Source organism: Opisthocomus hoazin, chromosome 4, assembly GCF_030867145.1.
Source record: "Opisthocomus hoazin isolate bOpiHoa1 chromosome 4, bOpiHoa1.hap1, whole genome shotgun sequence".
Taxonomy (NCBI): Eukaryota; Metazoa; Chordata; class Aves; order Opisthocomiformes; family Opisthocomidae; genus Opisthocomus; species Opisthocomus hoazin.
In genome coordinates this window covers 50415322-50439565 of record NC_134417.1, presented here as the reverse complement: position 1 = coordinate 50439565, position 24244 = coordinate 50415322, and the positions used below count along the sequence as shown (strand labels likewise).

General features: G+C 39.6%; 1 protein-coding gene across 5 annotated transcripts in view; it reads right to left on the bottom strand.

Moving 5' to 3' along the window:
- Positions 1–24244, bottom strand: part of NEK10 (NIMA related kinase 10) — a 123667-nt gene that overhangs the window by 5376 nt on the left and 94047 nt on the right. For 4 of the 5 annotated variants that reach the window (XM_075418985.1, XM_075418988.1, XM_075418986.1 and 1 more), the window contains 4 exons: positions 21302–21402; positions 18149–18259; positions 15616–15724; positions 13251–13303 (listed from right to left, as the gene is read on the bottom strand). In XM_075418985.1, the coding sequence (XP_075275100.1) occupies positions 13251–13303; positions 15616–15724; positions 18149–18259; positions 21302–21402 (374 nt within the window). Of the gene's footprint in view, positions 1–13111; positions 13168–13250; positions 13304–15615; positions 15725–18148; positions 18260–21301; positions 21403–24244 lie in introns of all 5 variants that reach the window. The other variant, XM_075418989.1, reaches the window with a different exon arrangement.

Below are 24244 nucleotides of genomic sequence, written 5' to 3'. Positions count from 1 at the left end.
GGTACATGCAGGTCTCCAGATGGGGTCTCACCAGAGCAGAGTAGAGGGGCAGAATCCCCTCCCTTGACCTGCTGGCCACGCTTCTTTTGATGCAGCCTGTGACACGGCTGGCTTTCTGGGTTGAAAGTGTTGGCTTGGACATTGCTGGCTCATGTCCAGTTTTTATCCACCAGGATCACCAAGTCCTTCTTGGCAGGGCTGCTCTCAATCCATTCATCCCCCAGTGTGTATTGATATTGGGGATTTCCCCGACCCAGGTGCGGGACCTTGCACTTGACCTTTTGTGAACATCAGGCTGTTTGCGTGAGCCCAGTCCTCAAGCCTGTCAAGGTCCCTATGGATGGCATCCCGGCCCTCAAGCGAATCAGCTGCACCACTCACTCAGCTTGTTGTCATCTGCAAACTTGCTGAGGGTGCGTTCATTGCCACTGGCTATGTAATCAATGAAGATATTAAACAGTGTTGGTCCCAACAGAGAGCCGTGAGGGACACTACTCTTCACTGGTTTCCATTTGGACATTGAGCCAGTGACTATAACTCTTTGGATGTGGCCACCCACCTAATTTCTTATCCATCTAATAGTCCATCCTTTATCTCATCAGTTGCTACTTATCATTTCTTTGCCCAAGCGTTACCTAAAGGTGACCAGACAGACTCACTTTCTGTTCTGATGTCTAGACTTGACCTGACAATATTTCAGTGCTCTGTTAAGGCTACTGTTGAGCATATACCTCCTGGGATTTTTCAAAATTATAACTTGGTTACATTGGCACGAATTTCTAAAAGAGAAGCGTGAAAGTCATGTCTGCTACTTTTTTGGCCAAATTTTAAATCCTTGCTCTGACACATAAGTTAATAAAGAAAACACCACTAGAATTTTTTTAATATAGGCAAGCAAAGTAGAGCAAAACTTCATATTTTCAATGCCTTCACCCAGTGCTGTAAAGCCTAAAATCTTTCAGCTCCTTCCATGGCACAGATTTCTAGAGCTACTACTTCTAGAACTCCATGGAAACATGAAAAACTCAGAAGATCAAGGTGTTCTACAGATACAAAGGTCCCAGTAGGACAAACAGCTATTCCTTCTTTTTAGATAATTTTCAGATGATTGGTAGTAAGTAAAAGGTTTCAAACTAACTTCCAAAATTGAGACTGACACTTTGATGAGGACTAAGAGTTACCTTATCTTTATGGAGTACCATGCAAGAAATATGAAGAGCTGACTTTCCCTTATCAGTAAACAGAAGTTCTGCTAAGAAACAGGCAGTCTTCAAGGACAAGAGACACAACTACAGTATTCAGAGCAACACTGTGCCTGTTGGTACTATACTGACATCCTAGAATAGCTTTTGTTGTATCTTACACTGCTATGTCAAAACAGTAGCTGCAGTCATGAAAGGTATCTCGAGATGGTTAAAAATCACTTATCTTTGTATGGCCCTGATTTCTGAACACTGAGGCCAATCTTGTCTTCTATTTTTTCAAAACTTTCAGACTGTCTTCCACTTAGCCTAAGAATTCCCAGTTCTCCTTTCAACAGCGTCTTTCTGCGACATGGAAAGTTACTAGATTCTTCTCAGCTAAACTGCCCTAGCTGGACGAAAGCATTAAAGCCTCAAACAAAAAAAGAAAAGTTCCTCTTTACATCAACTCAAAGTTCAGAGCTGCTGTCCAAGATGCAGGTTTCTAGCATGAGAACAACTCCAGACTGCAGTCAGTTTTCTGAACCACCTTGAATAGGAAGATGCTTTCTTATTTGATGTTATTTGACAGACTTTGTCTATGCTCTGTACAAGAAGTCTTCTGTGTGTCTGAGATGTCTGCTTGACAGTCAGTCTCAAAGTAAATCTTTTCCTCAAACTGGTAGGAAGACTTGCTTCAGAGCTGCAAGAGTAAACCCATCTTACCTCAGCCAAACAAGTCTGTGATGACAGATGCTTCTACTCAAAGATGGGAAGCTCATATAAGAATGTCTGAGAGCTCAGGGCATGTGATCTCTGCAAGGGATCAGAGCCATCTGCCTAGTGTTGAAAACAGTCATTCCCACAGTCCAAATGCTGACAGACAGCTTCATAAACATGCACTTTTTTTACAGACAGCGTGGACTTCAGGCATTTCCACTGCCAGGAGACACTTTATTTTGTGTATTCATCACTGAACTGCATCGACAACTCTACCTACCAGTCAGCCAAAATTCAGGCCAGATGCTTCTTCATTTTTTCCAACAAAAGGTGAAATGCACCTTTCCGCATACCTCAATGCTAAACAGAATCTTCAGCTGAGTGAGGCGACAGGTTCTGCATCACCAACAGTCCTATCACATGATCGGATTATTTTGGTACTTGCACCAGATGGATCCCTGGTTCACTTGTCTGTTCTGCACAATGTAATCTCATGAACTACGCCAGGTTCTACATCTCCATCTTTTCTACCTAGCAGCCCTGATACTACCCAAATCTAGCCTTGATGCTGACTAACTGCTAGAGCAATAAACAGTTTCTGCTCCAGTTTCTATCATTCTGATTCACAGGAAAAAATTCTAAAATAAAGACTGACTTACTAACCAAAGTGGGAAAAGTATTTTGTTACAGTATTGTAATATCAGAAAAATGCAAATCTTTTTCCTGTTTCATTAGATTACTGGCCACCCCTGAAGTGACCAGAACACTTCTGTGATTCTCTAAAAATCCCATTAGGAGTAAGTTTTCCACACTTGGCCATCTGATTTTGACACACATGACTGCTAATACCCTAGGATCTAAGGCATATGTTTCCCTACTTTATAAGTCATTATTTCTCTAGAGCTCCACTGTACCATTAACAGGAAGTCTGGCACATGTATCTTCTGAGTACGGCCAGTATTAGCGTGGCCATAACAACTTGGTAAAAATTATGTCTCTAGCAATCATGAAAAGGTGCAGTGTCGCTATCACCATGCGCAGTGGTGAGCTCTATCCAAGCAAGTGTCTTTTAATCCATGTTTTGGCCACGCATTTCATTGTCATTGGAACACTCTCTATTCATCAGTGTGACTAGGATTAGTCATTGCCTTACCCTAGGAGTTGGATGAAATAGAAGCTAGGACCAATTGCTACTCCATGTTTTCACATTGCTTTGCCTTTTTGTAATTTCTGCAGGATCTGTGACTTGGGAAAGGTAGGCCAATACTGCCTCTTAGTGGAAGGACAGCTAACTCAGAAACAGTGAATGCTGGTCTGTGGGAATAGGGCGGCATATTTACAGTGCCAAACAGACCCTCAGTTGACAGCCATCAGACCTGCAGGTGGGTAGTTCAAAGATTCTTGCAGACCCAGACGTTTAGGGGGGGGGAAAAAAAAGTACTGCTGAGCTTTGGCAAACTTTTTTACCTCTTCATCATAGAACGGTTTGGGTTGGAAAGGACCTTAAAGATCATCTAGATCTAAGCCCCCTGCCAGGGGCAGGGACACCTTCCACTAGACCAGGTTGCTCCGAGGCCCCTCCAACCCAGCCTTGAACACTTCCAGGAAGGGGGCATCCACAGCTTCTCTGGGCAACCTGTTCCAGTGTCTCACCACCCTCATAGAAAAGATTTTGTCCCTTCTATCCAGTCTAAATCTAACCTCTTCCAGTTTAAAGCCATTATCCCTTGTCCTATCACTGCATGCCCTTGTCAAAAGTCCCTCTCCAGCTTTCATGTAGGCCCCCTTCAGGTACTGGACGGCTACTGTAAGGTCTCCCTGCAGCATTCTATTCTCAAGGCTGAACAACCCCAACTCTCTCAGCCTTTCCTCATAGCAGAGGAGTTCCATCCCTCTGATGATTTTTGTGGCCCTCCTCTGGACCTGCTCCAACAGGTCCACGTCTTTCCTGTGCTGAGAGCTCCAGAGCTGGACACAGTACTCCAGACAGAGTCCCACCAGAACAGAGCAGAGGGGCAGAATCACCTACCTTGACCCGATGGCCACGCTTCTTCTGATGCAGCCCAGGACACGGCTGGCCTTCTGGGCTGCGAGTGCATACTGCCGGGTCATGTTGAGCTTCTTGTCAACAGCACACCCAAGTCCTTCTCCTCAGGGCTGCTCTCAATCCATTCTCTGCGCAGCCTATATTTCTTCTTGGGATTGCCCTGACCCAGGTGCAAGACCTTGCACTTGGCCTTGTTGAAATTCATGAGGTTTGCACGGGTCACTTCTCAAACCCGATCTTCTACAGAGGGCATTTCTTCATTCTCCCAGTCCCTGCTTTTGCCTTCTGCAACCTGGGCGGTGTGGCTGCAGCACTTGCCGTTGAAGACTGAGGCAAAAACGTCATTGAGTACCTCAGCTTTATCCATATCCTGGGTAACCAGGTCTCCCATTTCCTTCCAGAGAGGGCTCACATTTTCCCTAGCCTGCCTTCTATCACTGACATACCTATAGAAGCTTTTCTTGTTGTTCTTGCTGCCCCTGGCCAGATTTAATTTTACCACGCCTTTAGCTTTCCTAACCTGATCCCTGGCTGCTCAGACGATTTCTCTGTATTCCTCCCCGGATACCTGTCCCTGCTTCCACCCTCTGTAGGCTTCCTTTTCGTGCTTGAGTTTGTCCAGGAGATCCCTGTTCATCCATGCAGTCCTCCTGGCATTTTTGTCTGACTTTGTCTTTGTTGGAATGCATCACTCCTGAGCTTGGAGGAGGTGATCCTTGAATATTAACCACCTTTCTTGTCCCCTCTTCCCTCCAGGGCTTTGTCCCATGCTACTCTACTGAGCAAGTCCCTGGAGAGGCCAAAGTCTGCTCTCCTGAAGTCCAGAGTAGTGAACTCGCTGCGTGCCCTCCTCATTGCCCTAAGGATTTCAAACTCCACCACTTCATGGTCACTGAAGCCAAGGCTGCCCTTGAGCTTCATGTTCTCCACTAGCCCCTCCCTGTTGGTGAGAACAAGGTCCAGCATAGCACCTCTCCTTGTGGGCTCCTCTATCACTTGGAGAAGGAAGTTATCATCAGTGCAGTCCAGGAACCTCCTGGATTGCTTATGCCCTGCTCCGCTGTCCCTCCAACAGATATCAGGCTAATGGAAGTCCCCCATGAGGACCAGGGCTTGTGAACATAGGGCTGCTCCTACCTGCCTGTAGAGGGCCTTGTCCACTCAGTCTTCCTGGTTGAGTGGCCTGTAGCAGACCCCCACTATAATGTCACCAGTCCCTGCCCTGTCTTTAATCCTGACCCATAAACTCTTGGTCACCTCCTCATCCATCCCCAGGCAGAGCTCCATGCTCTCCAGCTGGTCACTGACATAGAGGGCAACACCCCCGCCTCATCTCCCCTGCCTGTCCTTCCTAAAAAGCCTGTATCCTTCCATTCCAACACTCCAGTCATAGGAGCCATCCCACCACATCTCCACGTGGTGCCAGTAAGCTCATAGCCCTGCAGACATGCGCACATCTCTAACACCTCTTGTTTATTCCCCATGCAACGTGCATTTGCATAGAGGCATTTAAGTTGGGCCCCCAATGAAACTGACTTCTTGGCTGGAGATGCTTTGTGCTGCCCCTTCCGGTGCTCTCCTGCTGACCTGTGCTCCTTCTCCAGGCTCTGGGCAGCTACTGCTGGGACCGGCATCAAACTGGTAGCAGTGGGATGGATTGAGGTTCCCCTTCCCCAGCATCTTTAGTTTAAAGCCACCTTCACCAGCTTGGCAAGCTTCTTGGCAACCTTCTGACTGAAGATGCTCTTCCCTTTCTCTGTCAGATGGACCCCATCAGCCTCCAGAAGACCACGTTTTTCAAAGCTATTCCCACAGTCTAAGCAACCAAACCCCCGGCTGTGGGACCAGTCCTGTAACCATTTGTTATTTTGCTAGATTCGACTGGCCCTTTTCAAATCCCTTCCCTTTGACCGAGAGGACTGATGAAAAAACTGTGCTACAGAGTCCCTCACTGCCGCTCCTAGGGCTCTGCAATCCTTATTCAGGCTGCTCCTGGCTGTATCATTGGTGTGCATGTGAAACAACAGCAGTGGATAACAGCCAGTGGACTGTACAAGGCTTGGTAGTCTCTTGGTGACGTCCTCGATATGAGCCCCTGGTAAGGAGCACATCTCTCTAGAGAATGCATCAGGTCGGCAAATGGGTGCCTCCATACCCCTCAGAAGAGAGTCACCTGCTACTAGCATACGTTGTCTTTTCTTAGTTGCGCTTATTGTTACATGGGGAGCAGATCGGGCTGCCTTGCTTGGCTTCAGCATCTCACAGAATCACAGAATCACAGAATAGTAGGGGTTGGAAGGGACCTCTGTGGGTCATCTAGTCCAACCCCCCTGCCGAAGCAGGGTCACCTACAGCAGGCTGCACAGGATCTTGTCCAGGCGGGTCTTGAATATCTCCAGAGAAGGAGACTCCACGACCTCCCTGGGCAGCCTGTTCCAGTGCTCCGTCACCCTCAGAGGGAAGAAGTTCTTCCTCATGTTCAGACGGAACTTCCTCTGCCTCAGTTTGTGCCCATTGCCCCTTGTCCTGTCACTGGGCACCACTGAAAAGAGCTTGGCCCCATCCTCCTGACACCCACCCTTCAGATATTTGTAGGCATTTATAAGGTCCCCTCGCAGCCTTCTCTTCTTCAGGCTGAACAAGCCCAGTTCCCTCAACCTCTCCTCGTAGGGGAGATGCTCCAGTCCCCTCACCATCCTCGTAGCCCTCCGCTGGACTCTCTCCAGTAGCTCTTCATCTTTCTTGAACTGGGGAGCCCACAACTGGACACAGTACTCCAGATGAGGCCTCACCAGGGCAGTGTAGAGGGGAAGGAGAACCTCCCTCGTCCTGCTGGCCACACTCTTCTTGATGCACCCCAGGATCCCATTGGCTTTCTTGGCAGCCAGGGCACACTGCTGGCTCATGGTTAACCTGTCGTCCACCAGGACACCCAGGTCCCTCTCCGCAGAGCTGCTCTCCAGCAGGTCCACCCCAAGCCTGTACTGGTGCATGAGGTTGTTCCTCCCCAGGTGCAGGACCCTGCACTTGCCCTTGTTGAACCTCATCAGGTTCCTCTCTGCCCTCTCATCTCCTCTGGTGTGACAGGCCTTTCCTCTTCAGTCTGCAGTCCTTGGGAAGAAGCATCAGTGAACGGATTGCTGGGATGACTCTAATAAACATGGCTGGCCAAAACAATCTTCTTTTGTATGTATGAGATGTAAGAAGTAAGAATCAACACAGACAACCATTTGGAAAAAGAAAACAATTAACAGAAAATGCCAGGCAACATTAGCAGGAAGCGGTGCCAGAATGAAATAAAAAGTAGCAGAGTATCTTAAATCACCTAGATATCACCAAGTCAAAAAAAAATCCACTTTAGATTCCAGGAGCGCTAGAGCTCTGTACTTTCATCTACTGCATAGTTTGGTATGTTCTAGAACATTAAAAAACATTAACTGAGCTAAATATAATTTTGAATCTGTTAGTCACGTAATACAACTAAAGATCTGCATCAACGTTGAAGAACAAATAGATAACACTAAAAATTTGCAGCTAGAAAAAACTCCACTAATGCATTTCTATTTTCGAATGACGTACCCATGTACCATAGTCCAAATACAAATGAGGGCTGCCTCAAACAGGCAAAATTCAGAATTTGCTGTCATTCCTGAGCTATATTATCCTTCTGTGAATAATACCTTGAGCTAGTCTTCAAGTAGTTAAAAATGTATAGCTATCATTAGAGCCAGACTTGACAGTTTTCCTCTTCGTGAAATAGATCTTTTGAACTACACAAATGGCTGCTTCTCTAATTGTCAAACTTCAATAACAACGGAAAAGACTGAATTGAACAAAGTTATGAAAATTGTGAGAACGTATCAATATATGCACTTGATTATGAATACTGTTTCCTTCTATTCTTACTTGCATCGCAACCATTTTTTTTTCCTACAAAACTAATGCTGAAACAACATTTCTCTCACAAACAGACCTCTAGTCATATGATCTTGCACTGGTTTTGGATAGGACAGAATTAAATTTCCTCATAGTAGTTCGTATGGTGCTATGTTTTGGATTTGTGCTGAAAACAGTGTTGATAACACACCACATTTTTAGTTATTGCTGAACAACACTTATACAGCATCAAGGCCTTTTCTGCTTCTCTCACTGCCCCACCAGCGAGTAGGCTTGGGGCGCACAAGAAGCTGTGAGGGGACACAGCTGGGACAGCTGACCCCAGCTGACCAAGGGGATATTCCACACCATATGATGCCATGCTCAGCAATAAAAGCTGAGGGAAGAAGAAGAAAGGGGGGGATGTTCGGAGTGATGGCACTTGTCTTTCCAAGTAACCACTTTGTGTGATGAAACCCTGCTTTCCTGGGGATGGCTGAACACATGCCTGCTGATTGGAATTAGTGAATTAATTCCTTGTTTTGTTTTGCTTGCATGCACAGCTCTTGCACTGATCATTAAACTGGCTTTATCTCAAGCCATGAGTTTTCTCGTTTTTACCCTTCTGAGTCTCCCCTGCATCCCACTGCGGGGAGTCAGCAAGTGGCTGTGTGGTGCTGAGCTGCCTGCTGGGGTTAAACCGTGACAGAGCTACAGCACTCGGCTGACCACTCCTGTCTCTGACCGTTGCTATTTTTGTTTATTTAGAACAAATCTTTTTTTCCTATAACTGAGTTTCTCCTTGGATTAAGTCTTTTCACACAATTTATTAAAAATAGATTTCTCCATCAATTTGGGTATTACACGTCTACTTCAATATAAAAAAGCATGATGAAAGTTTGAAACCAGTATTCATCGTCCTATTCATAAATGGGCTTATAAACAACAAGGAGTTTCCCTCTTGTGCAGTATAATATTAAATCAGAAGAAGAAAAAAAGAAAGAGTGACACAATGGATGTGAATAGAATAATTTCAAAACATTACAGTGGTTCTTTTAGGCATGTGTACCAAATTTCTGTATAAATAAGTAATAGAATTGGAGTGCTGAGTAATTTCAGGAGATTAGTGATAAATGGGCACAAGTTGATTATTCAAGATAAAGCTGAGGGTCATTATCCTCAGCTGGCCATTAATCCCCATGAAATGACTGGTACTGAGATAGTAATTACTATTATAATGAAAATGGGTGGGGGGGAAAAAGAGCATGACATTTTTCTTATGAAGACGTCTCCGTTTCTAAAGAATTCATGTTTTTCTTATCACCCAACTAAGTTGCTTGAACCACTTTTAACCCTTTATACAGTTTATCCATCCTGCTACAGTTTTCATGTCATCACCTCACTTAAGGTTTGGTTTGCCATCATATACCCCTGGAATTTTGGGGACACAGCAAGGGGCAACAGCAATGGGAAAGAAAGACAATGTACACACATCCCCCCAAAACAGAAAATAAAATATTTTCAGAATATTTTCTTTATAAAATGTGTTCCACAATAAGGTAGGAGATTGAATTATTATGCTCTATGCTATCTAGCTGTTTATTCTGCATTTAACAGTGCTTTTAGCAATAGCACACACGTCGTTGCATAGCAGCTGTGGAATTCTTTGTTCCAAAACAGAATAACCTTACAACATATGGAAATGACAGTCAGAAATTATGAAAAAATTTGGCCCTAAAATGAAGAAACATCTTTAAAAATTCACAACTTCACAAATCAAGTTTGTGGTGTTCTGATGTGCCTTCTGTGGACTTTTGAGCCTTTGGAGTTCTTTTTTTCGCATTTCTATTAGAAGAGCTAGAAGCTTCTTATGGGCAGCAGGGAAGGCAATTTGTTCCCTGCTAGAAACACTATCATTCTCTTCAAACTGTGAAAGACCCACACATACCGCATCATTACATCTTCCCATCTTAGAAACTGAAAAACTCAATCTACATGAAAAGCTTTTAAAACCAGCTAAGGAAGTTAAACAGGGGTATTGCCCTATATGTTGTTAAAGCAAAGAAGATACACATACTCACTACTCCTAGTACTTTTTCCCTAAAGCTTTTCTTGTGAACGCTTTTCTGAGGGGATCCCAGAAAAGTTACAGGATGTACCGAGTTTCTGCTGGAAAATTTGCAGCTGCTTCTGAAATGTTTCACTGTGTTTGAAAGAGAGGAAGCAGAGCAAGGCTTAAAACAGTTTTCGGCAAGAATGACTGATAGGATGTTGCTCTGAGGGCTGCAAACCAAATTCAACGTGGTGGAATAAAACCAGATAATGGTGGACACTGATAAGTGACTTGCAGTGCAGCTTGGGAGAGGGATTTGTCCTTATAGCTTGCTTACGCTGTTTGGAGAGGTTGAGGTGAAACCTAATGATGCCTGTCTACTAGCCAAATGAATCATTCAGTGCTGGACAGCCATGGAAACCAGACTGTTTGGCTATTTGGAGAGAGTGTGAGAAGCAAAAATAAAAAATGAATTGCTGAAGTTCTGAAAGCTCTGAATGGCATTGAGCAGAGCATAGTTTCGAAAACATGTCAAGGAAACAGAGACATGTTTTTGACAGCCCAGGGTAAAGCATGATGTGTCTTTTTTCCGGAAGAGAAGGAAAGACAGTAAGTTATTTGGGAGTAGAACCTTGTCTGGAAAAGCAGTCATGTAACAGTGACAGGGGAACCAAATGTAATTCTGTGTCACAGCAAGTAATAGGATTCAAAAGCATAGTGAAAAATCAAGGGCACGTATTGTTGCTGGTGACAGATCAACAACTGGGTTGCAGTATGGCTATTCTGTATTCACCAGCTAAAGTCAGGACATGCTCGAGTGACAGACACATGTGCAGCGGAGTCTACAACAATAGCTGTTACATGCACACACTAACAATTCCAAGCAAGAAGAAAAAAAATCAAATCTAGACAACACGCTTCTGAACTTCTAAGGAGACTGATACTTATAAGAAGATGTCACTCCATCCCTTTCATCCACTCCAAAAACCAATTTTCTCTTTGCTACAAGTCCTACGAACAAAGCACAAATCAGTACTGACTGCGGATAACATATTTTCAGCACTTCTGAAGAATTTGCATGATTCAGGGGAAACACAATGTGACTTCCAGTTCTCTTGTGCTCCTGGGAAAAATGAAATACATAGCACATCCACCAATGTGGAGAAAGATGCTGAGCATCCACTGGCCCTCCAGACTTCAGGTATGTGTAGAAATGTACTCTTTGCTCTTTTCCCCCGTCTCCTTCTGCAGGATAAACATAGCATAGAGAGGAACACCTTACACTACACTGGCATCCCATGGGGCTATGAAGAATATTCTTTTATGTCTCCCCTAAAATAAAATTTCCAAAAATGTAGAAAAATAACTTAAGATTCTACAGAACAACTAGTCTCTAGGCAATTCCAGCACAGCAGAAAAATAAGTAGTCCTGAATAAATCAGGAAAACCAGAACGTTAATTATTTTACTGCTTTTAGTCTCGTGCATTTCTGTGGCATTCTTATGTCACATTTTGAAAATACTAGCATATATTTACCTGCAATATTTAAGCGTCCTTTAGATTTCAGCGATTACATTTACAGCAATAGGACATGAGGAAATGGAAGGAAGTTGCACCAGAGGAAGTTCAGACTGGACATCAGGAAAAGTTCTTCACTGAGAGGGTGGTCAGTCACTGGAACAGGCTCAAGCGGTCACAGCACCAAGCCTGTCAGAGTTCAAGGAGCGTCTGGATGACACTCTTAGTCACACGGTTTAGTTTTAGGTAGTCCTGCAAGGAGCAGGGAGTTGGACTTGATAATCCTTATGGGTCCATTCAGTTAAGATATTCTATGATTCTAGGATTTCCATTAATAGATACTTAATTTTTATAGTAGTTTGTGTAAAATACTCGAGTCCATATTCAGCACACACCTGCTTCATTACAGTTAATTGCAGTAAGATGCTTTTTGCCAGTCTATTTGTGACATAAATGCCTATACAACTACAACACATTTTTACATTTATAATAAGACTTGCTAGATCTTCATGTTAAAAATGAGTGCCTTTCTCTTTTTTTCCATCAGTTGTGTGATATTTTTTCTACAGCAGCAAATCTTCGGAGCTTGTGATTAGGACAAAAATTTAAAATACTTGAAAACACTTATAAACAAATTTGTTAGACCTCATGGCTGCAAAAGTGATTTGTAAACATGATTGAAGTATACCCTGAAGGTTTAAAGAGTGAATTATTATTTTATTTTGGGAGTGCTGAATCATGATTTTTCAATACTTACAGCTGGCAGCTGCAAGACACTTGTAAGCTGGAATTCCAATTTAATGAGTAGCCTATAAAAATATTCAGATTAACAATTGAAACTTTTCAAGCTACAGTCAATCCATAGAGAAAAGTCTGCAGAGATAATAAATAACTGAAAATTACCACTGAGGCACCAGGAACTATGAATTCTTAAAATCTCTTAATATCGGTATTAGAGGGGGTGGGGTGGGTGTATGTTTGTTTATTTGTTTTAGAAAAACTAGCTGCAGTCTCCCACGCTTTCAAATGTTCATTACTGAAAAGAGAAGGCACAGACATACTTCATGGAAGTAGTGAACATTTTTTTTTTGTGCTAAAGAATATCTGAAATGATAAATAACAGGCTAGAAGGTAAAAAAAAATGAGAAATGCTAAGCTTATGTTGCAAACTATAGTGATATTTTTCATATACTTTCTTGCTTGTGTTCCTCAAAGGTTTCCTGCAGGAAAGGTACAGCATCTCCAGGACAAGGCATCTGCCTAGTTTCAAAGAAGTTAAATTTTCTTTCATCCCCTGCACTTTTTTGCTAGCAACCACTTACTCTGCTTGTTGTACTGTACTCAAATATTTTACTAAATATGTCAGCTTCATCCTCTCAATCCTGTAATGGTAAAGTATTATAATAAAATATACTTCCATTTAAATGAAACTTTTTTTCAGCTGCGGTTTTATATGGGAAAAATGTGAGGAAATTGCTGCCGAATTTGTACCACTCTGTCATCTGAGCGAAGAAAATAGATGTGGCCAGAAAAACCTGCTTAGATTAGCTACTGTGTCCCATGTACATTTCTTCCAGTCCATGTATCCACGTGTTATAACAAACCACATATTGCACCAAGTTTAAAGTGAAATTGCAATCATGTAAACAGGCAGATGATACACTTGGTTTTAGCACATCATAATTAAATTTTTCTTTTTAAATTGAACAGACTCACCTGTTGGAAGAGAAATTGTAATAACCACTTTCCTCTAGAACCTCTTCAATTAAAGTCTACATGATAAAAGACATTAATTTCAGTATATTATCTTTATTAAAAGTAGTAAATAATACATATAGGTATATTTATAGCTTACCTGCAACTGTTCATATGTCATCCCTTCTGCTATGTCAGAAGTGCCGACAATACCTTCAAGTAAAAGGCAAGTAATGTTATACTACTGAATTTGGGTTTTATGTTCCCTCATCAGTTTCTTAGCAGTTGCACTACAAACAATGACAAGAGAGGTGACATTATCGGCAGTTTATTCCACTGAACACAATGACCCTCTGTAAAGGTGGAAGACACCTTATGGCATGATGTGAATATTTGAGGCAGACAGTGTTCTCACGTTATGAAAGAGTTCTAACTGATGGAAAATATTTTAAATGTTTAATGTAACAGAACACAGCAATGCAACTTTCTTATTCTTCATAGAATCATAGAATAGTTTGGGTTGGAAGGTACCTTAAAGGTCATCTAGTCCAACCCTCCTACAGTGAGCATGGACACCTTCAACTAGACCAGGTTGCTCAGAGCCCCCTCCAACCTGGCCTTGAATGTTTCCAGGGATTGGGTATCTACCACCTCTCTGGGCAATCTGTACCAGTATTTCACCAGCCTAATTGTAAAAAATTTCCTCCTTGTACCTAGTCTAAATCTACCCTCTTTCAGTTTAAAGCCATTAACCCTTCTGCTATCGCAATAGGCCCTGCTAAAAAGTTTGTACCTGTCTTTCTTAGAAGCCCCCTTTAAGTACTGAAAGGCTGCTATAAGGTCTCCCCAGAGCATTTCCTTCTCCATATGGAACAACCCCAACTCTCTCAGCCTTTCCTCATAGGAGAGGTGCTCCATCCCTCTGATCATCTTTGTGGCCCGCCTCTGGACCCACTCCAACAGTTCCACGTCTCTCCTGTGCTGAGGGCTCCACAACTGGACGCAGGACTCCAGGTGGGATCTCACCAGAGTGGAGCACAGGGGCAGAATCACCTCTCTCGATCTGCTGGTCATGCTGCTTTTGATGCAGCCCAGGATACAGTTGGCCTTCTGGGCTGCCAGCACAAATTGCCGGCTCATATCCAGCTTTTCATCCACCAGTACCCCCAAGTTCTCCTCAGCAGGGCTGCTCTCAATCCCTTCATCCCCATTCTTCTTCCATTTAAATGAAACTTTTGTTCAGCTGTGGTTTTATATGGGAAAAATGTGAGGAAATTGCTGCCAAATTTGTACCATTCTGTCATCTGAGTGAAGAAAATAGATGTGGCCAAAAAAACTTGCTTAGATTAGCTAATATGTTCAATGCATATGTCTCCCAGTCCACACATTCATCTATTATAATAAACTAAGTATTCGACAGAGTTTAAAGTGAAATTCTTCCCCACTTAAAATTTACAGTGGAAAGGGCACACAGACAGCAGCAATTTCTGAGGACTAAAGTATTTTTTGCAGGTTAAGAGATTCAAAAATTACAGCTACTGAGCATCTGAACAAATTGTTGGCTCCAGGAACAAAATAAAGCTCATATTTAAAGTGATTGTTAGGGACTCCCTTCCTACTCAAGAATCACCCTTGACACCTAGCATTATTTTTGTTCTGCAGTAAGCTGTGAAACTGATATGCTAAGTTTCAACACAAAGGCCAGCAAAACCAAAGTTTCTCACTCTTCTTTCTGGCACCACAGTTTTTAATGTTACTATGTCCTCTAGTCCATGGATTGTGACATAGCTTTTCCTTTACTTAGAAGAATGGAAATGGCACAAATACCAAAATACAAGCTGCACACTTCCCTTACGTCCATTGCACAAAGAGGCGTATGATGAAACAAATCTCTGTGGATCCCCACCCTGGATAATGCCAGTGATGGCAGGTTTGATTAAAGACGGAGTTCATGATTTGTCACATTGAGTATCACTAGTCCAAAGCATATTTGACACTATTCATTTTCTAAAGTATATATATACACCCTTTACATTATATGAATGTGGTAGAGCACATAGCATTTCCCTCTTCAGTTTTGTAGGGCTTGATCTGGCTAGGTAATTGAATCAACCTAGTATAACTGTTTCAAATATGACAGAAGAACAACATAAAGTTTAAACAGAGTTTGTTTAAAAACCACTTGCTGTAAATCCTAAGTAGGACATCTACAGTTACAAACATTTCTATTGATTTTCATGGATGAACCATGTATTATTTACATCTTTGATATTTCTTTGTAATTCCAAAGCATATTCTCTTACATTACTAGAATGTTCCATCAGCGGTAAATGGTGTATCTTACCAGGAATTAAACAAAAAAAAACAAATAAGCAAACAAAACTCTGATAATTAAAATCAGTATAGTCAACATAACTTTACCATCTTTAATGACAGATCTTAGAGCAGCAATTCCTTCTGCTTTGATATCATACATTTTACTATAAATATATATGCCACTATAGAGGTTTTGTTGCTTCTTTTACCTTTTCTATCATCTGGAAGCAACATATTTCCACCTGAAGAGAGAAGTACCACATGCCAATCTGCTATGAAGAAGCTGGGCTCAATCAGCTCAGGAGAACCTTGCAGCAACTGGGGAAAAAAAAAAAAAAAAAAAAAAGAAAAAAAGCAAAGGACAACTGAAATCTCCATCCTTCCTGTTTGCCAAAACTTCACACTTCTGTAAGGCAGTTTACTCTTTCCCAGCACAATCAGAAGTCAAAGTAGACATCAATACTTATTAGATTAATGAAAAAGTGGTGAACACAATTATGAACGTCCTACCTTCTCTGCAGAAGCACTGCCTGAACATTGCAAGCTGCCAATCTGCGCTTAGTATAAAGCACTGAGTTCTTTAGACTATCTGAATAAAACTTCATGGACTATACATTTGTGTGAAGATAAACAGGGAAGCGTGTTCCCTTGAACCTAGGAGAGAAACAGCCTATGACTCTGGTTTTCAAAAGTGTGTCTTCAGGTGAAATTGTTCGTCCATATTCAAGCGGTATAATTCCCACGGGAGGGATCCCAGCACTTCTGAAACCTGAAAGTCAGTTTAGCTACTTGATTATGTGAACAAAGATACTGACATTAAACTTGAAAACATCTAGTTTTGAAAATATTCACTGGTAACTCTAACATGAAAGCATCTTTGTGGGCAGCAGACGAATTCCAGTTATGCATTTCTGCAGCATGTTAACACTTTCACAGTTACAGAAACAGAAGAATATCTGTTGTTGGAAGACCTTCACCCCACCACTGATCAGTGGATAGATCTTTTTGTCTGTTATTCTAATTACATTTTCTAATTCAGCATAGTTTAAAACCAATGATTTTCAAATTTTATTTGCAGAAATTGCACAACCTCATAACAACACTTGCTGGAAGAGTTCAATTAATTATTTTCTCTATTTAGGTTCTTCCTATTACCTCCAAATTACATCCATGTTACCCAACATATTTATGGTGGCAATTCCCGTAAAATATGTACCATTTCTTCACTCATGTGTATCAATTCTCCACCCTTCTAATAGTGCTTTCTGTTAATAATTTCTATAACTATTTCATTCAAGGCATAAATGCCAATAACTCCATTCAGCTTTTCAAACATCTTCAATTTACTTTTTAAACAGTGTATTTCTTCCCTTTTCTTCATGTTTTAATCAAATAGTTTTCAGTTTTACAGTTGATAACATTTATAAATTTATAAATAAATATTATATATAAAAGTATTATTTATTTCTGGGCATTTGAAAATTATTTTTATTTTATAATAAACACTTCCATTCTCTTACCATATTTTGGGGCAACCTTTTCTGAAAACATCTACTCAATACACAATTAGCAAATATTTCCTTCAATTTAATGTTACGGCTGAAATGCAGGGATTGTTTAGTGTAAATCCCAGCTTGATTTACAGGTCAGCAAATTGGCATGAAACAGACGGCTCAGAGAGAGGCATCTTTAACTCTCTTTCAAATGTAGTACCAATGTAAACTAATGTAAATACTAAGCAGTCACCTTTCGTGGAGCTCAAGCATCTCGGATTAATTACTACAAAAGCACAGGAAGGATTTAGCATTTGGGGCCAGTCCATTCCATAGCAAACTATGGCTTAGAAGATTCCACAGTTCAGTGCAAGTATGTGACAATCAAATTAGATTACACAGGGAAATTACGTGAGTGATAAATTATCTTTTGTCATCAAATTTTAGATACAATAACATACCTAATAACTGCTTTGCCATCAATTCAAAAATGAAATATTTTAGCTTCACAGTCTCCCACAGCACACAGATGTTGAGGATGTCGTTTTCAGATCCTCTGCTAAATACAGTCTTGTCAGGAGATTTTGAAGGAACATTTTGAAATTCTGGTATTAGTTGTTAGCTGTTTCTTGGCTGGAGAGCGCACAGCATGTCATCGGAAAACAGTCAGGCATGGTTCTTTAGTCATGCCACTCTTGCAGATCTGTGGTATTTTGAAACTGATGACACTAAACTGTTTCTGACACACTATGCAAGAGTGGGACAAGGTATGCTATATTCAAGACACTCTGGGACAGTGCTTTCTTGAAATTCATAGTTTTAGTAGGAATACATTCCAAAACATGAATACTGATGGGAAACTAATAGTAAATTAAGAAGAGCTTACACAAATTAAGAGCTTGCATAATGTTTATCAGCCTTCACCACAAAAAGTTACATTTTCCTTCCTCTTCTCTTTCTGAGCTCTGATGAGATGAAGTCTGGTTTTGCATATTAGCAGCTAGCACATACTCTCCATTTACAAAAAAATTCAAATGATCAGGCACAAACTTGTAAACCAATGTGTGCAAATTGCTTATTTAAGAAGCCTCCGTATTTTCCAAATGAAGGACAGCTAGAGAACATTCTAAATATTTCTTTTTAAAAATGGGATCTTGCACTTATATTTTTGGTGATAGTAATATCAATAGCTTAATTCAAACAGAAGAAGAGACAAAGTTGACCATAGGTAGCAACTGGTGTACTACACCTTTTTCATCTCTGATTTCAGATTACAAGGATTGCTCTGCTGACTGAAGAGGGACTTCTTGAATCTCTCAACGATTCTCCTTTTCAAGTTGCATTGCAAAGCTGGAGGAAGCTATACAAAACAAAGAAACAGATGTTTTCATGGCTCAGTTACACCTGCTATAGAGATGACCTAATCAGCAGTACCATTATTGAAAAAAGTAGCTACACTCCAAAAAAGGAACATTGATGTTTAATAGCATGGTGATAAACAACAGTACAAGGCTTCATTCAATGGCATATTATAATAATGCTCCTTTCTGTTAGGCTTGGCATATTTTATAACTCACTCCCTCTAGCCTTGAAGGTAAAAAACATTATAATAAGCCTAATACAGGTAATACCAGATTTGCCTCCCTGATCAAAGTGCCAGTATTTGGGACATTCTTTGAAGCCCATAGCACACTGGAATAGATTTCATGTTGACTGTAATGAGTCACTCTAGCTAAAATTAACGGGATGTCAAGAAGTTTAGACCTTCATTCACTGTGTGTAGAAATCAACGTGAATCTTCCTCACAGTTTCAACATGCTCTTTTAAGTTCCTTCTGTATAGCTTAATACAGCTCAGAATATCTCTTTTGCTAGAAGCTTCCTATAGGGGTCAATTACATTTCACTTGTCTATATAGCAAAACAGATATTGCATACTTTTTGTCCTATATTTTTTGGTTGAAAAAGTACACATCTTTCAACTATATTTACAAAAGAACAGCAAAAATCATACTTTATTGTGTTTTAGTCTTCAATAGACAGTACAAAGGAGGTCTCTTCCTTTGCTCTTTGAGATTTTAAAGTAATTTTTATGCTCCAACAGTCAATGTAATGCTTCAGCTGTTGGTCACTGCAATGACACCAACCCAGGCTGATAACAAGTCTATGGTACCTACTACCCTTTTGGAAGGATCTCCTATGCTATTTCGGTATAGTTGCTTATACCTGCAGACAGTGTTTATAAAACTATGATTTTCTACCATTTAGTATAGAGTTTACAATCACATCGCTGATGTAAATTCACAAAGCGCCACTCCATTGAATTCAGAAAGCTTTTTGACTACTCAAGGAAGGTTTGACCACTAATGATTCACATTCAAACACTGCCACAGTACACATCATACTTATTTTTTTCCGATTGTAACAAATTACTGCTCTTAGATGGCAATAAATCTGCAGCAGCTATACTTGCCTCACAGGAGTCCTGATTTGCTCTGGCAACCTAGGGGTCAAGGTTACATCCTATGCATAAAAGACTTCATCAGACAGCTGACTGCATACAGTTTTTTGTTACAGACTGATATTACTCTCTCTTCATGCATATAAGGCCTTACACATACGCTTTAAGTCAGATGTTGAATGCTCCTTAGCCCATAAGTGAGTGAAAAAAATTGTGCCTTAGGAAAGGTCTGCAAGGTACACTATAGACTATATGTCACTGCAATGAACTATTTGCAGTTAATGTACCATGGGCATAGTGGGATATTCTGAAGCAAAGGTGGTAACAGACAAGTCCACTGCATGAGAAACTCGGAGTTGCCTCAGGCACTGGTGTTCAATGTTAGCTTCTGTTTTAATGAAATCACAAGTCAGATCAGTGTTTTTTTTTAAAAAAAAAGGGAAAAAAAAGGCTAAGGATTTACATAACGTTTTTTTAAAAGCTTTCTCTTACATTGTTTTCCAGAGATCACTCTGACTCTTGTTCCCATGGAAACTGGATTGGGAAGGCTGCTGGCAGCCAAGAACTAACAGGCAAGAACTCTCCCTTGTAAACTTCAGTTTAGAATTGTCAGCTGAAATATGTAACAGAGTTTTAGAAAACAGCTATGAATTATAAAAAATATTCTACTGCAGATTTGTAAGACCATAAACAAGTACAAGAGAAGCACATAGTGCACAGTGAACAAGAACAGGCATGGACCGTGGTTTGCCTACTTTCCCATTCTGAAACCAACTGACACCAAAAGCATCAAAGTTGTTACTGCTGCTTCAGCGGTCAATTCTAAGCGAGTGCTTTGAGTTGCCATTAGTTCTCAGTTATCGGGCATCCATGTTATGATAACTTGCATTAATTAGTAGGCCAGTTCAGAAAACCTCCTTCAACAGAAAGGGTAGGTTCACTATGAGCATCTTGGACATACTCCTTACATAGCACGTAAACACCGAACTGCCTCATTTCTGTTAGCAGGTGAAGGGGATCATTCTTGCCATAAATTCAATCAATTAAAATTGTTTTAAATAACTATTGTTTTCTTTGTCCCTGATAATTTATTTCCTGTATTACCTGTTTTGATAAGCTTGACAGTTTTTTAAAAAAAAAAAAGACATGTAAAATACATCCAAGTTCAGCTATGCTCTTCTGCTCTAACAAAACATATGAATTTGGCTCAGCAATCTGAAATCCCCTGAGGCGATAAACATCACTTTACAAATATAAATACTTCATTTTGGAAAATAAAAATAAGTTTACTTAAAAATAGCAAATTTTGCAAGTAACTGAATGGCAGTCATCTTTCTGGAGAACAAAAAGTTTTCAGTCACATTTTTAGTCACAAGTTCAATGCAGATTTATATCAGCTTCATTTTTGCTTTGGAATCACTATAAAATAATTAACTAACTATGAAAGAGTTGAACTTAATTTTAAAGTAAATCTTAAGTTTGAAAAAGATCTGACGTTTCAAAATATTTAACATATTCAGAATTTGAACTATTGCACTAGAAATCCCAAGAAATTATTACTATTTATCAATAATAAAAATTATTACTTAGAATTTATTTATAAATTACTGCTATAGAGGAAAGCTTTTTACGTACTCTCCATATCAGTATATAATATTGTCACTTAAAATATTCGTATGGCTGGCATGACAATGTCGTTCTGAGGTAAGCCACTGAGTTTTTTTTCATATGACTCAATTATTGCCATCCTCCTCATACTAATATTCAAGGTTAGTCCTTATTTAAATCATATATTTTTAAAGCATCCTGCCATCTGCAAAAATGTCAAGTTCTGTTGTTTTTAAAGAACAGTGACTAAATTAGCAGCACTTTGCAGTACCATCATTTTGACAACAGCAAATAACCAGAAAGTATAGAATGTCAGAAGCAAAAGTAATGCCTACTTGAGTGATGAAGATAATTTTGTGCAGCTGAATAAGAATCTGCTGAACAGGGTCACTGATCTGACGCACCTTCCGTTGTGATACAGCAATTCCTGCCGATACTGTAGAGGACAACAGTAAAATCAGCAGGACAGCTCATTTCGTTGCCTTAATATATTAATAGTGTACACTGTTTAAAACCTGTAGATGTAAATATTAAGTTTTAATGCATGACTTGTTTTTCCAATAGAGTTGGGAACAAAAAAAGGATAGTCTAAGAACTTAAAAGATTAGACAATGTAATTGATAATGGGTTTTGAAAGAAAATCCCTTTCTCTGACTCCCTTCTAAGTTACCCTAGGAGAAAAGAAGTATTAATATACCTCACCATTCACAAAAGTTTCCCCACATTTATTCAAATTTAAATTATATGATAACCAGAATTTTCTTATTTGAACTGATTTTTTTTCTTAGACTAGCACACATGATAGTTATTTTTTTACGTATTTTGATGTTATGAAATTTATTTGCATTTTACCCTAAGAATTATAATAAAATGTCTGATGTGGAACATCTGGAGAACAATTTTATTAAAATATACTTTCATGTTGCCTTATAGTGATGTGTCTTGCTCTATTCACAGCTACTTCTTGTTTCCAACATCTAGCAAGAGCATGTTTTGAGAGAAACCTCGAGAAAATGTGCAAGTGATTACTCTCTTTGGTCGTCTTTACTTTGTATCAGAAAACTAGTAGTTTCTGTTCTTCGACATAAATTCCTCCCACCAGAGACCACTCTATCTAAAGGATGTTTTGATGGAGACTGTGGAAAGGACCTGTTACCAACATTCTCTATGATCAAAAGGACACCACCATAAAGCACATAAATTGCATTCTTCATCTTTAGAATAAAAGAACATCAATGACAAGCAAAGAATAATGCTGTAAAAATTCCTCTCTGCACAAAGTAAATACAAAGACAACTGCTCTCTATCACAGACTGTATATTGCTTTTGCTTGTAAATTCCAGAAAAACAGTAGTGTTGACCTGTGAATATAAGGGAAAAGTGGGGTTTGAAAACTTTTAAATGCAAAGCTAGTTAGATATTGACAGAAAAATGCATGAGGTTAAGCAAACCAGAACACAGTGTTATGCAAACCAGAAAATATTAAGACAGATTCAATTCCTGTGTACATATGCACGTAATTATGAGCTATACATATTAAATATACACTATATATAACGAAAATTATATCTCCCCTGCCCCTGCCATATTATATGGGATATAAATATCCCTCTTTGAAGAAAAAGAAAAGACTAAACAAATTTCACAATTAAATATTTTATTAGATTCAAGAAGTGTTGTGTCTCGATATATCTCCATATCATTTCTCTAAGCATTAACATTTCAGGTAGACCTGTACACTAGACAGATCAGAAAACAAAATATTCGTTGACTAATTACTAACCAGAGATCACAAAGTTGGAGATCCCCAATAAGAAAGTATTGTAACTTTGAGAAAATAAAGTTGCTATAAGTTGTTTCTAATATTTTCTTCTAAAACAGATATCCAAATCAACTTCTTTTTTTTAAACACATTGTATTTGAACATTTCCTTTACCTAATTACACGCACAATAGATATGCATACACAAACACTGCACACATAGGCTTATATTTCAGTGCTTAACTATTTAATTGGGCATTCAAATGTGATCTTTGCTAAAAGCATTCACCATACCCAATGACAATGACACTACATTTTGTAGTACAAACTCTGAAGTAAAGAACAGAGCCAGTTTGGAACTAAAAGGAAAAGCATGACTTTAAATTACGATTATTGCAGTACTTCAAACGTGTAGGCTTCCTCCTATCATTTTTATTAGGTTATTATTGATTTTATTTAGATAAGTGTGAATTAATGATCATGGCAAGGAGAAAGCAAGCTGAATTTTTCTTATCTTATGAAAACAGTGAGTAGGTGTAAACCTGTTCCTCTAAAGCTAGACTACCATCCTCTGTCAAGCAAATCTATGTACATAATCTATACTTTTCATAGACAAAAGCACTGCAAAGGAAGTCATGCATGAATAGAAGCTGCGCTTTTCTTTCAGCAAAATAAATTTAACACAACAATTTTAACCTCTTCATTTACTGTTTCATTTACATTACATGTCTTAAAACCATATTAAAAAATCTATCAGCTATGTGAAAATATTTAGTTCTTGGGATTAAGAATTGAAAACAAAAGCTGAAAGTGAACATCTGTTTCCCCCACTGAGCTACTGTTTGGGACTTACCACAAACAGCCATTAAATCAGACATGGTCTCGGTCATTCAGAATTTGAGATAGATATACTTGTCTGTTGCAGGTGTGCTTTTTCTTGTAGTACAAGTAGCTTGGTGACTGAAAGACTGTGCTCTTTTTCTGAAGCAAAACTGCCCTAATTTACCAGCAAACAATATCAAATGTTCATGTGATTTACTTCCTGCCATATTCAATGAGCTATTTGAAAAATACTAGCCAGAGACAGCTTGATAAAAAGTAAAACCAAATTCACTTGACTACCTAAATGAGTGAGCATTACTTAAAATTTACAAAGCACAGTAAATTCAATACTGATTTGGGGATATTATACCTAAAAGGCTGACTATATTTTGTTAACTAAAAAGTATTATGAACTTGGCTATTGAACCAAAAAAAAGACGTAATAATTTATTTGCATTCCATAGAAAAATTTTAATTCCAGACATAAGAACCAATAGAGAAATACTGCTGATCAAGCTTTAGGTAATTTAATAGAATTAGGACACAGAAGTAAATATTACATATCCTACAAACTGTGCAGATTTACAAAATAACATTCAGATTTTAAATATAACCATTAAAACAAATGGAACAGTTCAGTTCTTATTTGCCTAGTGCTTCTCTATCATGCTTTCCCTGCTGAGAAAGAGTACAGA